At 48.4% G+C, this 13,580-nt stretch overlaps 1 protein-coding gene across 4 annotated transcripts in view; it reads right to left on the bottom strand.

The window, feature by feature from the left end:
- Positions 1–13,580, bottom strand: part of SMAD9 (SMAD family member 9) — a 67,821-nt gene that overhangs the window by 25,538 nt on the left and 28,703 nt on the right. For 3 of the 4 annotated variants that reach the window (XM_059715210.1, XM_019498296.2, XM_014603413.3), the window contains exons 4-5: positions 6,359–6,493; positions 4,109–4,330 (exon numbers count right to left, since the gene is read on the bottom strand). In XM_059715210.1, the coding sequence (XP_059571193.1) occupies positions 4,109–4,330; positions 6,359–6,493 (357 nt within the window). The remainder of the gene's footprint in view (positions 1–4,108; positions 4,331–6,358; positions 6,494–13,580) is intronic. The other variant, XM_059715158.1, reaches the window with a different exon arrangement.

Below are 13,580 nucleotides of genomic sequence, written 5' to 3'. Positions count from 1 at the left end.
CTGGAGCATTTTTCCTGGAGGGAATGGTAGGCTGCTTTATTTCCCCCAGGAAAAGGCATTTTAATGGCAGGGGGAGACAATAAACTGAAGGCTCCAGAACTTTAAGAGCACAAAAACTGCTCAACAGAAAGATGAGGCTTTAACAAGAAAGCCACTCCAATTCTAGATCCTAATCCCCAAACATCTCTATTTCTGGTGACACCGCTGGTTTCTGTTATATCTGGGAAATGTTCACTTCAGACAGGAGAAAGGCTTAGTAGAAGCAGAAGCGCCCCCATTCTCCTTTCGTTTATGCCAGTGACATTCCATGAATGTCAACTGAGTTGCACGAATTTTACAGCACTTCACATGAATGGAGAATCAGAGCAGAACTCCAAAACAAAATACTTCTAGCTATGTCAGCTCCCCAAAGAGAAGTACAACCTAGGATCTGCCCTGTCTAGCCCAGTTTTCATCAGGCATCAGACTTCTTCAGGTCTTCAGACCGACTCTTCTTTCTCTTTAGAACAGCATGAATTCATGTTCAACCCCATCTTCTTTTACATCCATACTTGTTACTTTTTTGGAAAATTCCATTATCCCTGTCTTTAGGAATGGTGAGTCTCATAATGGCTTCTACATGAACCAACTCACAAATCAGCTTCTCCCAGTTTTCTCTTCTTTTTTCCATTTTTCTCTCCTCTCAGTATTTTTCTGAACTGGTATGGTGCTACTTTAACATAACACTGAATAAATAATAATTATTTTCTTTGTTTTCTTGATTTTTTCTCTTTCATTCCTTTTTCACTCCTTATCCAGTCCCTTCTTTCCTGGGACTGACTAGCTCTTCCTCCTGGCCAGCTCTTTCCCAATTTAGCCACCTTCTCCCTATTTGGCTCAGTTTGCTTTCCATTCTGCTCCATGGTGATTCCTTCCTGAACTCAAATATGGTGATTGGTGACAGAGGAGCAAGACACTCTAGCCAGGAGCCTCTGGCTTTAATTCCCAACAGGAGCACTGGCAAAATCCCCAGCTTTGGCTGCAGTCAACAACAGATGACTATATAGGCAGTGGAAGGCCAGGGCTAATGGGGCTTAGACCCTCCAAACGCAGGGCAGCAGTGGCAGCACAGAGGGCTTCAGGGCATCCCAGGCATGGGCTCTGGGCGGCTGCAGCAGGGGATGCGTGCAGACACAGACACACAGCTGCAGCCTGCATGCAGCCAGGATTGCAGCCTGGTGGGGTGTGGAGCACTGCCCACCACAGCAGGCAAGTCTGTGAAGGGGAAGAGGTATGTGGGGGGAGGGGCAGCTTGAGGCCCCCACAGCGCCCCACTGCTGCTGCCTCGGGAACCACGTGACGCCATGTGCCTGCTACTGGCAGGCTGTGCCACATCCCGTCTGCCCGGCAGCAGCAGGCACATGGTATCTCATGGCTCCCGAAGCAGTGGCAGTGGGAGGCAGAGCTCCAGCCCGCAGAGGCAGCCCAGCTCTGTCTCACACACAGATCTGAGAGGCACATACTCCCCTGCCTCCCCCAGGGTGCACACCATGGCAGGAACACCCTCTCCCACCCCCGCACCCCTAGACAAGCTACCCAGGCTCCAAGCATCCCACAGCCTGCCTGGGGGCCCCACTCACCTCAGCCTTGCTCCTGCCTCTGCCCCACTCCCTAGGTCTGAACTTGCCATGGGAATCATTCTGCTTCCTACATCTTTCTGGTGACTATGGGAAAAGGAATTTAGCTACTTTGCTGGATTTGGCCATTGTAAATTTTAATGTTTTCAATTGAGAATGACCTCAGGAGCTTCAAGTTCACTTCAACTCTCATGAGCACTAACTGACAATGCCTGTTCAGGCCTAGAACTGGGGAATCTCTAACAGTAAGAATAAAATTAAAGCCAAAGGGCATAATAAGTACACTAATTATGACAAAATAAGAGTAGGGAAAGCTAAATAGTGCACAGACAAGTGGACTCAATAGACCTTCTGTTTTGATACCATGGGCAGAAAGAAGTAACTAAAATATGGTTGGACCTACCATGTCCCCTATTTCCTTGGGGGAGGGGTATGTGTGTTTGCATGCCTGTAAGGCAGGGGTGGGCAATTATTTTCGGCGAAGGGCCGCTAACCCAGTTTTGGCAGGCTGCTGAGGGCCTCATGGGTAGCCCCACCCCTTGACAGGTGCCCTGCCCCCTGGTCATCATCTTGGGACCAATGTCCCAGGGCCAGCACCAGTAGGGCCCAGAGCAGGGCACAGGCCGGCAGGGGTCTGTGCAGCCGGGCTGGGCTGCACCAGCAGGGAGGGGCGGAAGCTGGCCTGGCTCCATAGAGCCCCTGCCAGCTGGGACCCTGCGCTCCTGCTGCCCTGCTCTGGGCCCCACCGGCACTGGCCCCGAGACACCGGTGCATGCCCTGTGCTCCCACTGGCTCCCCACTGCAGGAGCTCACAGCCCACGTGGGGCTGTCCGGAGCAGGCACAGGCAGCCCCAGGCAGGCTGCTGATGGCTGCAGCACGGGACACTGGCCATGGGGCGGGCGATGGGCCACTTTTCCCTGCACTCAGCAGCAGCTTGTAATCCGTGCCACTGCCAGCCTGGCAGTGGGGCTGGGTTACAAGGTGCTGCTGAGTGTAGTGGGGTGGGGAAAGCAGCCCCTCCCCGCCCCATGCCCAGTACCCCACGCTGCAGCCACCAGCAGCCTGCCTGGGGCTGTTCTGGACAGCCCCGCGTGGGCTATGAGCTCCTGCAGTGGGGAGCACCGGCCATGGGGCAGTTGAGGGGCCGCTTTTCTCTGCACTGGGAAAGAGCCCAGGGAAAAGCTGAGCATGGGGGGGAAGCAGCCCCTCCCCCACCCCACGCCTGGTGCCCCGTGCTGCAGGTGCTCACAGCCCACATGGGGCTGGCTGGAGCGGGCATAGGCAGCTCCATGCACGCTGCAAGGAGCTGCAGCGTGGAGCACCGGGCGTGGGGAGGGGAGGGGCCGGGCTGCTTCCCCCCCCCCCCCCGTGCTCCTTCCCTGCCTGGGGTCCCCCGCCACTTACCCGAGCTTCCCATGCTGGGGCAGCCATGTACTCCCAGGCCAGAAACCCCGGCTGGGGCTTCTAGCTGTTGTTGGAGCCCTCCGGGCTTCCCCTGGGTCCCACTGCCCTTGCTTCCTGTCACTTTTGACAGGAACCAAGGGCAGAGAAATATTAATTATCTACATTTTTTTAGGGGTCCCACAGGCCAGATAGAATGGCCTCGCAGGCCAGATCCGGCCCGCAGGCCGTATTTTGCCCACCCATGATGTAAGGGTATCCAGGGTTTTGGTGTTCCCCAACAGATGTTACTGGCCAAAAACATTTAGATCCTGTGTGCACATAGCACACATGCAGCAAAAGCAGAATACATATAGACAACCACTTGAAGAATCTAAGACGTCTAGCTTAACAAATAAAAGCTAACAGAAATAGCCTATTAGTTTGGACAGGTTTTCTTAACCTGCCAGGGGAGAAAAAAAACTATAGAGAAAACTTTAGGAGAGCTCCTAAATGTAATGGCTTAGCTACTTACCGGGGGCATCTACACTAGATGCTATGTTGCTGTAGCACTGGCAGGCACAAACCGTGATGTCGATGCTACTGCGCAGTAGCAACAAGCAGTAAGGACCTGAACAATGTCTGGACTGCGCAGTAATGTTGGTTACTACACAGTCATTTAGTACTTGTTTAAGCAAGTACTAAATGCGCAGTAACAACTGTGCAGTCTGGCATACATGTAGATGCACCCATTGTGTGACAGGTGGCTGGAAAACCAAAAGCAAGACTCCAGTAGTTAACATGCTAGTGATGTTGCAATAGCAATATTCTTTGTTGCGGTAAATATAAATACACACAAGTAAAAATACATGCAGTGAACTTAGAAAGCATGATTATAAACAAGATTTCACTCTATATTGGCCAACAAGGGCACTACTCTCTGCTACCTGTTACCCAGTGAGCAAAAAATAGTGTCTTTTCTGAAGTAATCCCAAGCAGGCAGCTTTGGTTTTAAGAAACATGTGTCATAAGGCCTGACAGATAAGCAAGGTATTTTAACTTATGCTGTCATTGACACTCTTTCCCAGCACTGTTGGAAGCTTGCTCTTACCCTTTCCTATGTGTCTCCTGGTGTTTTCTATTGTAGAGTTCCGGTTTACATTAGAGAGCAGTCCCAGACAGAATCTGTTTCTGTTATTTGAAGGGTCTGTGAATCCATCAATAAGAATGCTCCGAGAGGAAGCCTGGAAAGTCTCTCCTACTCGGTTGTTGAGTTCATAGTAGGCAACTGAGCACCAGTGCTGGGGTTCCTCATAGCATACAGGCCGGAAGTCTGTAAGAAATAAAATCAGTGAGATCACAGTCACGTTTGCTTTATACCCCAACTTGCTCTTGTAATGAGCCCCATCTCAATCAGTGTCAACTTTGTCAGACTGGATGTCTCAGTAGTAGGTTCTATTTCTTCATAATTTCCTGGCCCTGATTCAACAAAGAACCTCAGTCTGGGCTTACCTTTAAGTGTGTAAGTAGACCTACTGATTCTCCTGTGCACTAAGTTAAACACAAAATTAAATTCTTTACTGAATTAGGGTCCAAGCACTCCACTGGAAACTTTACAAGTTGTGTTTGTGCTGCAGGGCCTGTGCAACTATGTGCATGTGGCACCACTGAACACGAGGAGCAAAGTAGTTTACAGGAAATGAAAACTAAGCTCACCCTTCCTCCAGAACATGATTTACTCTAATCCCAAAACATGAGGTTTAAAAAGAAGCATTCCCCCCCTTTACTATTTTCTTTTCACACATTACAGGACATTCTGCTTCCAACTGGGACTACAAACAGAAATACTAAAATGCCACAAGAAAGACCATTTCTACTGGAAGCCCTAATCCCTCAGGCTCAGAATAAGGACAGCTGCCCTTTTGAACTTAACCTCTGAGCCTTATTTGTCTCATTAATGAAGAACCATATCCTGACCACCCACCAAGGGCATATGAGACCCAAAAAGTAGTGGAACCTAGCTAGAATGTATTTCTAAGTGAGAGGGACTAGGCAGGTGTTGTAAATGTCTCTGGGATATTTGTTCTGAAAAAAGGGTGTCTAGGAATGTGGTTGTTGTCACATGGCTATTATGCATGTCCACATATCCTGTTACCATCGTCCTCTCTCCTCCAGCTGTCTACTACACACATTTATATCTTCTTGTCCTAATTTAGGATGCAAGCACTTAAAGAGGTTGTCTTTTAACAGGTGTGTGCAAGGGACGCCCTAGACCTGAATGGGCATCTGAGTAGGATCACAGTGCTATAAATAACAAAACCAACTGTGATTATCCTGCATTTGAAGCAGACCACAGAAATCGTGTGCAGAGAGATTCTACATGCCATAAACGCCATGGATTAATGTTCTGTGGAGACAGGTGAATGACAGATGAGCCTGGGGGTCTTCCAGCTTTGAGGTTCAGAGATACTACTGCAGAAATAGCCGCACACTGGATATGAGGCTGCTCCATCCTGTGGCTCCAGGAAGGGAATGAGACAATTCCAGGCATCCTGAATTTTACCATGTCTCCCACAAAAAGCCTTCTGTATAGCTCTTTCTAGGGGCATGATGGCAAAGCATTTAAGGTTTCTTATTACAGCTCCACAGGTATGTATTTAAGGCTCACTTGCCCAAAGCTGCCCCCACATGACCTACCTATAAAATAGGTAGCTGGTTATTTGGGTTGAAGAGTCAAAGGCAACCAGACATGACACCAGCCACATCACCCTATAGGTGCCATTGCCTACAGGAAGTGGTGTGTTTTAAACCTTAGGGCATTAGGATTAGGCTGACCTTTAACAGATCTTCTTGCACTTGATGGTAATATGCTGCTGTGATATGGACTTTAACTGGCTAAACAGTAAGTAATACAAGACAGAAATAAAGATGGAAATAATAAAGCTTCTAATACAGTGTTTAAAGATGAATAAACACTGTACTCCAGAACTGAAGGTGATAAAGAAATCAGTCCTGATTTTGATATAGTTCTTGTTGCAGTACATAATCGCCCCACCCCTTTTTTGATAACTTTGTCCCTACAACCCAGATAATCATGTTTGCTTTCATGAATATTTCTTTTAACTTTTGTGAACACAAAGAAGCAAGTAAAATCAGAACCCTCTGTGTCAGAAATGCAATAACTAAGTTTCTATATCACTCCCACACTGTTTCTGAATGACAAGTCTGGGCTGTGTCCTTAATCTTACAGGTGGCTGAAAGCTCAATGTTAAGGATCTGTGAACCTTTCTACTCAAAAGCCAATGTAATAACTCCTTGTCTACTAAGTTTTCTTTGGAGAGTAATATAAATAGTTATTTACTTTCAGTTTCTTCATCGGCAGATTTACCTCCATTGGGCAACGACAGCATTAGCTGACTGTTGGTTGCTGGATCCATTGATCGTCCATTTTGGTTTGCCATTTCTCTTGCATGGTAAGGGGGAGGTGGTGTTTCAACTAAAATAAAAGATAAAGATATAGAGATCAACAAGCTGGAAAATTATAACCAACTCTGCCTGGTAAATATTCAATATACTTCAGTACTGTTCAACAGGAAAAGGGTCCAAAACCAGACTGTAAGTGTGAATTCATCTTCTTCAAGTTCCAGTTCAGGACTGGTTCAGATTCAGCTGCCTGGAGTTCAATATGCTCTTATAATTTTAGCTTTGGATTTTGGTTCAAAATGTCTGACTTTCCATATGCAGTTTGGATGCTGCCCAAAGTGATACAAATCCTATGTTTAATTTCAGTTGTTGTGACCCAGAACTCTGGTCTCAATCTAGTCTCAAACTCAAGCACCATGGAAGGAGACCAGCATTCATCTTTAAGTAAGGAGTTCCATAAATGTGAACCAAAACCCTGTTTGTGTGGGAGGACAGAGAGGAAGACAACCTGGTTAACTTCAAGTGCCTTGAAAGGGGAAGGAAAGAGTCCCAAAAATACTTCAGGTCTAAATTAGCATCTTGTCAACAAGCCCTTGATGTGATTGACAGGCAGGAAGTGGAAGATAGGTACTTAGTGGAAGAAGTGCCTTACCCAGGCATCAAGGAGCAAATAAGGTTCTGTACTCTGGAACCCCTGCAGCCTCTGTATCAGATGCAAGCAAAAAATAATGAGGAATAAATTACAACAGTCTAGCCTGGAGGTAGCAAAAATATGTATAACCACAATGAGCTATACATGAGACAGAAAAGTGCTAGTGGAGGCCACTGTGATGTACTGTGATAAAATATGAGCTTCTAGGCTAAGAAAACAATGCAGAAGGTCCCTAAATTCCTGGGCTGCCTCACCTGTGGTGGCCTCTCTCCTGTATACCAGTGGTGCATCCAGATGAGAGTGCATCTGTAGGGGCATGCATTTGCTATGGCACAAATAGCAGTAGCACATATTTGTGCAGTTGCTTTGTGTTTCAGGTTATGCCCCTGCATGTGTGCTCTGGCAGACGTCAAATTATCCTGGATGGGGTAGGGGAGGCTAGTGCCAAAACCTGTGCTAGCAGCTTTACCTGGGGTCCTGGAGACCTCCTGGGGCAGCAGCTGCACTGATCCGGCTGCATGGAGCCTGACTGGCAGCCACAACATAGCTCTGGATAGCCAGGCTCTGCACTGCACCGCTTCTTTTGGAGATTTTTTTTTTACACCAGGATCTCCCAGTCTCAAATTCTGGCACTGTGCTGCAAATTAGCAGCACGGTGAATGGACATATGTGAGCCACATGCAGTATGCAGTGCCTCAAACAGCTTTGAGGCATCACAAACCACACTTGTGTACTCATCTAGATGTGTCCCCGAGGTGCAAAAGGTACTTACAGACAATTCAATATGGGAGGTGCCAAAAGCATTACTTATCAGGATTGAACTTTAGCCCATCTTCCACCCAAACACATCTTTCTGTGAAACAATGAAAATGCAGTTCCAAGAGACCAGCAGGATGGGAGGCATAAGAGGCAGGTTCCAACAACATGACTTCCCAGTCCATATCCTAACATAATGTCTTTCATTGGATCAAACACATCAAAGGAGCACTAAACTTGCAAAGAAACTGGGCAATGATGAACTTTTGAGAACTTCCTTTATGAGGAGCTCAATCCCTGAAGTGTTGCTGTAGCACCCACACCTGCAAGGAGCACCACTGGGCTGGTGACAGAAAGCTGATATATGTGATCTATCAGCAGGTATCAGTCTCCTTTCCTTCTTCCAGAAAATCAGCCACCATGTTAAGCACAACTGTCTGAGTCCAGGACTATTTTGATTTGTTAAAATAAGAACAATTGAATACACATGGGATTAGCCCAGTTTCCACTCTCTCAATAGCTTGTTTCAAAAAAGGAGAAAGTACAAGGTAGGCAGTAATCATTAGCATCGAAAGATTTTAAAAGGGAAGCTACTTTTTTCAAATCTGGGTGCATCTAGATGAGACGCTTACTGAACACTACTGCACAGTAAGTTAATACTACTGCGCAGTAGCATTGCTGGACATGAACCATGATGTGACACTACTGCATAGTAGTAACAAGTTACTAACAGGCAACCGTGCCAGGATGCTACTGTTCAGCACCGCCTACTTTTTACTCTTATTTTACCTACTCTCAACAACTTCACAATGGGTGTCTCATGTAGATGCACCCTCTGACTACTTTCACTAAGATCAAGATAAACTCCTTCCTTTTAGCTGTCACCTCATTAGCCACAAGCTAGTCCAGACCAGTGGCAACTGACCAACAATAGCCTGACACACAGAAAAAGAAACAGCCTGGCAAACACCCAGAATAGCTGAGGTATTTATCTCCCTCACACTCTGTGCTGCAGGGCTTAGCTAACCCTGCTTCTGATTTAGTCAATATTCTTGTCAAAGAACAATAGACACCAAAAGAAAATATACCACACATCATCTACCAGAGGGTTTTCTGATTACCAATTGGTGTCATTTACAGAATAGTAGATTAGGATGAGGGCTCCATTCTATCACATCCCAGGAAGGAACAGAAGGCTTTGGAAAACTAAAAAAGACACCATCTCTCAGACACGTTTCCACATTAGAAAAACCCGACATACACCTCAATCCTGAAAGCAGACCTGTGTGTAACCCTCCTCAGAGGGGTAAAATGCAACTGGAATGCAAAAATAGTTACAAATGTGCATGCAACAGTGGGATCCTACTTAGGAAGTCCAGATACTAGTACAGAAAGCAAAGCTGACATTTTCCCCTGTTTGGAGAGATCTAGCTAGGCCTGTGTATCACTCAAACTCTATCTTGGAGGCTTAAGTGGGCCTTTAATGGTCTGTGCATGTTGGCTGGCTCTGTACCTGGCTGGATTCAGCAACCGTGGATACACACCGATTCATGAAATGACCATGGAACCTACAGAAGAACAAGTATTGTACTCTCCAGATTAATGACTATTATTTGTTTCAGTAGTGCCCAGAATTGGGGCTCCAATGTTGTAGGCATCATACAGATACTAAGAAGAGATGGCCTTTCTAAGAAACGTACAGCCTAACTTGTGGAGATGCAACAGACAGACGTGACAAAAAAAGGAGAGAAGCAGACAAGGAAGATCAGGGTAATGAAAAGAATATTATCTGCCATATTGGTGACAGAGGTAGTTACAACACAGACAGAAGATACCAAAAGCTATGACAGCCTTTCTAAAAATACATAACATCAGCTACCCCTCCCTGATGTACATATCTTGCCAAACCAGAATGATATAAGCTCTGATGTATTGAAAATGGAAGCATTTCAAGTGGTTTTGCACAGCTCCACTCCAGTTGAATTAAGTTAAATCAGGCTGTCCCCACAAAGCAACTTACAGGTGGCCTGACTCAACTGTTACACTGGTGTAAATCAGGTCAGCTCTACTGAAGTCAGAGGAACTACAAAGGTGTGTAAGCAGACTAGAAAGAGAATTAAGAGAGATCTGTGCGCCCCAGAATGTCAGGATATATCTGCTAAGGTGCTGAACATGAGCTAACATGATTAATGACAAGGAATCCTGGTTTTCTCTGTTTAAAAATCAGGAATTCTTTGGGGAAAAAAAACCCCAAATTGTCTGATTAAAAAACCCAAATCCGTGTTTTTCCACAATCAAAATGAAACGCCACTATATATATAGGTATCAGTTGAACACAATGTTTTATTGATTTATTTACAATTTTAAAGCAATTTGGAAGCCTACCAGTGCCTCAATCATTATAATAAAATGCGATCTAAATACCTACATATTTTGGTGCTTGATTTTGTTATTTTTATCATGGAAAATCAGAGCTCCTCCTGCCCCTTTTGTTACCAGGACACGGGTCCAGCTGCAGCTGTCTCCCTGCATTGCTTAGTGGTGCTGAGCAGCCCTGATATGCCAGTGCTCTGCTCCTGCCCCTCACTCCCAAGCCACAGCCCTCAGTCCTGCCAGTGTCCCTCACTCCTGACTCACAGCCCCCTTCTCCCTGCCAGTGCCCCTCTCTCTCAGACCCCTGGCTCTGCTGGTGCTTCTCACTCCTGACCCACAGCCCTCGCAGCCATGCTGGAGTGGTGCCCCTCCCTCCAGACCTGCTGCACCCCACCCCTAAGCCCCAGCCACCAGAGTGTATAGTCCAGAGGATGTGGGTACAGGCATGGGCGACTGGTGCCTCCTAAGTCAGCGGGGACACCTGCCTGCCCCAGTGGCCAATCAGCAACCAGGGTCAGTATGATCGTGGATTGCTTCTCCTGGTGCCCCCACATCCTGGGTGGTGTTTTCAGGGGGGGCACCAGTGCTCTCGCCTGCCCCCCCCGTCTGTCACCTAAGCGGGGAACACTGCTGTCAGGGGGTGCACCAGCGCTCTCAGGTAAGGTTCCTTCTAAGATGCGCGCATGCACACCTGCACACGATAAAAAATCTTGCTGTGCAGTGACTTTTTAATGCCGCGCACCTGCCCAGAGAGGAGCTGGGCTGCGACTTCCTGTAAACTTTGGGCATGGAGCGTGGTGGAGGCACCAGAACCAGTGTAGGACACTTACCAGCAGTAAGTTACTGTTTGGCTGCATGGGGGCTGCTCTGCTCCACTCCTCACTCCTCACCACACTGGCATCCCTGCCAGGAGGGAGAGCAGCACGGGGCAAGCAGCAGCTCCTCCCCAGGCAAGGTGGGGGTGGGGATGGGGGCTAGGGCAGAGCCAGGCACCACACGGGCTTCTCTGGCTCTAGGGAACTACTCCGCTCCCCAGCCCCTTTGGGTGAGCTTCGCCCCGAGCCCCGACACCATGTGCCTCCCCGGCCCAGGGCAGTTGGGAGAATGGAGAACCTGCCTTGTGAGAGGAGATTGGTGGGTCGCAGCTCCAGGCTTCAGGGCTTCTGCTGGTCACATGAAGGAGCAAGGAAAAGGTTACCCCTCTCAGCTTTAAGCCCTGGACATTGGCCACAGCCAGAAGTGGGAGATGGGCTGGGAGAGGGGGTGCTGGTGCCCCTGGAAGTAGTGAGACACCTCCCAGGTGCAAGGACTGTGGGGGTTTTGCCAGCATCTAGCATGGGGCATGATTCAGCTGTCTAGGTTTGTTTGAACACATCTTGCCTAAGAAACATCCTGCCATTGCCATGGCAAAGGTCTTGGCGCTCCCGCTGTGTCCCGCGCCCAACACAGTGGGATTGTGGGGCAGGGGCTGCCTCGGATCTACGGTGTGTGAAAGGGGCTGGAGTGGATGTTGTGGACCCCATTGCAGTTGTCTGCCAGCATGTGCAGGAGCCCCGCCTGGGATTTCCCAGAAGGTCCCCTCTAGTCTAATGCTCCTGAATGCAAGCATTCCCCTGGTCCAGCTTCCAAAGAGGAGCCACTGAGAACTGAAGAGCTGGGAGCCTCATAACTGTACCAGCAAACTCGGACAGGCTTAAGAGTAGACGCTCTGACCCACTGGGAAGCTTTGGCCGAGCTACTGGGGCAGAGCGAAGTGGCGTATGCGGAAAGGGGGAGGCAGGACCAATTCAGGAACAGACAGAAGTGGCGCACTCATGGACCAAAACAGCATGCTCACAATCGCTACACCTTAGAGGGAACATTGCTCTCAGGGGGTGCACATGCACCCCCATGCACCCACTACATGTTGCCACTGGGCACAGGTCATGCACTGGGGGAGTGGGGAGGGCATGTCCCCCCCCAGATTTCTATGCCCACAGTGGGGTTCAGGGCTGCAGCCAGGCTGGACCAGCTCTGGACAGAAGCCACCTCCACAGCCCAGCCAGAGGGACCTGACATGGGAGGGAGACAGCACTGCACCACCATTGCCACTAAGGTGAGGCACAGCAGTGGTGACACAGAGTTGTGTCCCCAATGCTGCTGGGCAGGCAGGGGGTGCCTCACCATGGCAGCATGGTACTCCCTCCCATGCCAGGCCCCACCCACTGGGCCACAGAGGCAGCTCATGCCTGCAGCTGGTCCACCCCAGCTGGCTGTAGCTTCATGCTACACTGTGGGCACAGAAATCTGGGGAGGCACATGCCCCTGCCACCCCCACCCCCATGCATTGCCTGTGCCCCCCCACCCCTCTCCTGATATGTCTCCTGTGCCCCTCCACCCCCTCTCACACCTCACCTGTGTCCCTCTCCCCACCCCCATAGACTTACCTGGAGAGAGGTATGGGAACTGCTCTTCACCACTGCCTAGCTGCCACGTACATGTGTGTGCACATACATGCACATAGTGCCCCCTGAGTCCCACTTCCCACAGCCCCAAACATCCCCTTGCAGGCTGGAACTCTGCCAGCCCACAAGACAAAACCCACAGTTTCCTGCATTTTTCTCCTTCAAAGGGAAAAATGTGTTGAAGGAGAAAATCTCAGTTTTTCCACAGCAAACAGAAAACCTGAATCCCTGTTAATGATACTAGAAAGAAATCATAAAAAAGCCAGTGAGACAAAAAGGAAGAACAAAAAGAAATCTTACAGTGTTCACAACATCCAAGTCAAGTGGATGTTTAAGAATTAAAAATACAGTTTCTCTACTCCATATAAAACTGAAAATTATAATATTAAAGACAAGACTTAAATTCTCAATACTCAACATATTAAAGTTAAGCTACAAGATTCAAATGTGAACTCATCCATGCAAAAAAACAGAAGTGTAAATCAGGAGAGTTGTTTTAGTCGCCTAAGCAGGATTCAAGCCAAGACTTCCACACTTATGTTAACTTGGCCTTGCCTCACACTGTATTTACCTGAATCCAAGATGACATTGAATTTAAGATTACCCCCCCAATAATTAGAGCCTATACATGGAAAAGTATAAATTTGTTATAATTTTAACAGAAGACTGTTTTAAATTCCCACCCCCTACACTGCTGTGCTAGGGGGCAAGAGTTCAGACCCCTGCCACTTGCTCCCTTGATCCTTGTTCCCCGTGCCTGTGTCTATCCCACTTTTGCCTGACTACTATATACCTCTCCATGCCTGTGCCTGCCCCCCAAATGCTGCCTCCTGTGCCTGCTCCCCTCTGCAGCCTGCTTCCCCCACCCCCTGCTCCTCGTGCAGCCTGCCCCCCCAACCCAATGACTACCCCCTAAAGCTTGGCTCCTCTGGCCT

Source organism: Alligator mississippiensis, chromosome 1 (assembly GCF_030867095.1).
Source record: "Alligator mississippiensis isolate rAllMis1 chromosome 1, rAllMis1, whole genome shotgun sequence".
Lineage (NCBI taxonomy): Eukaryota > Metazoa > Chordata > Crocodylia > Alligatoridae > Alligator > Alligator mississippiensis.
This window is presented reverse-complemented; position numbering and strand designations above follow the sequence as displayed.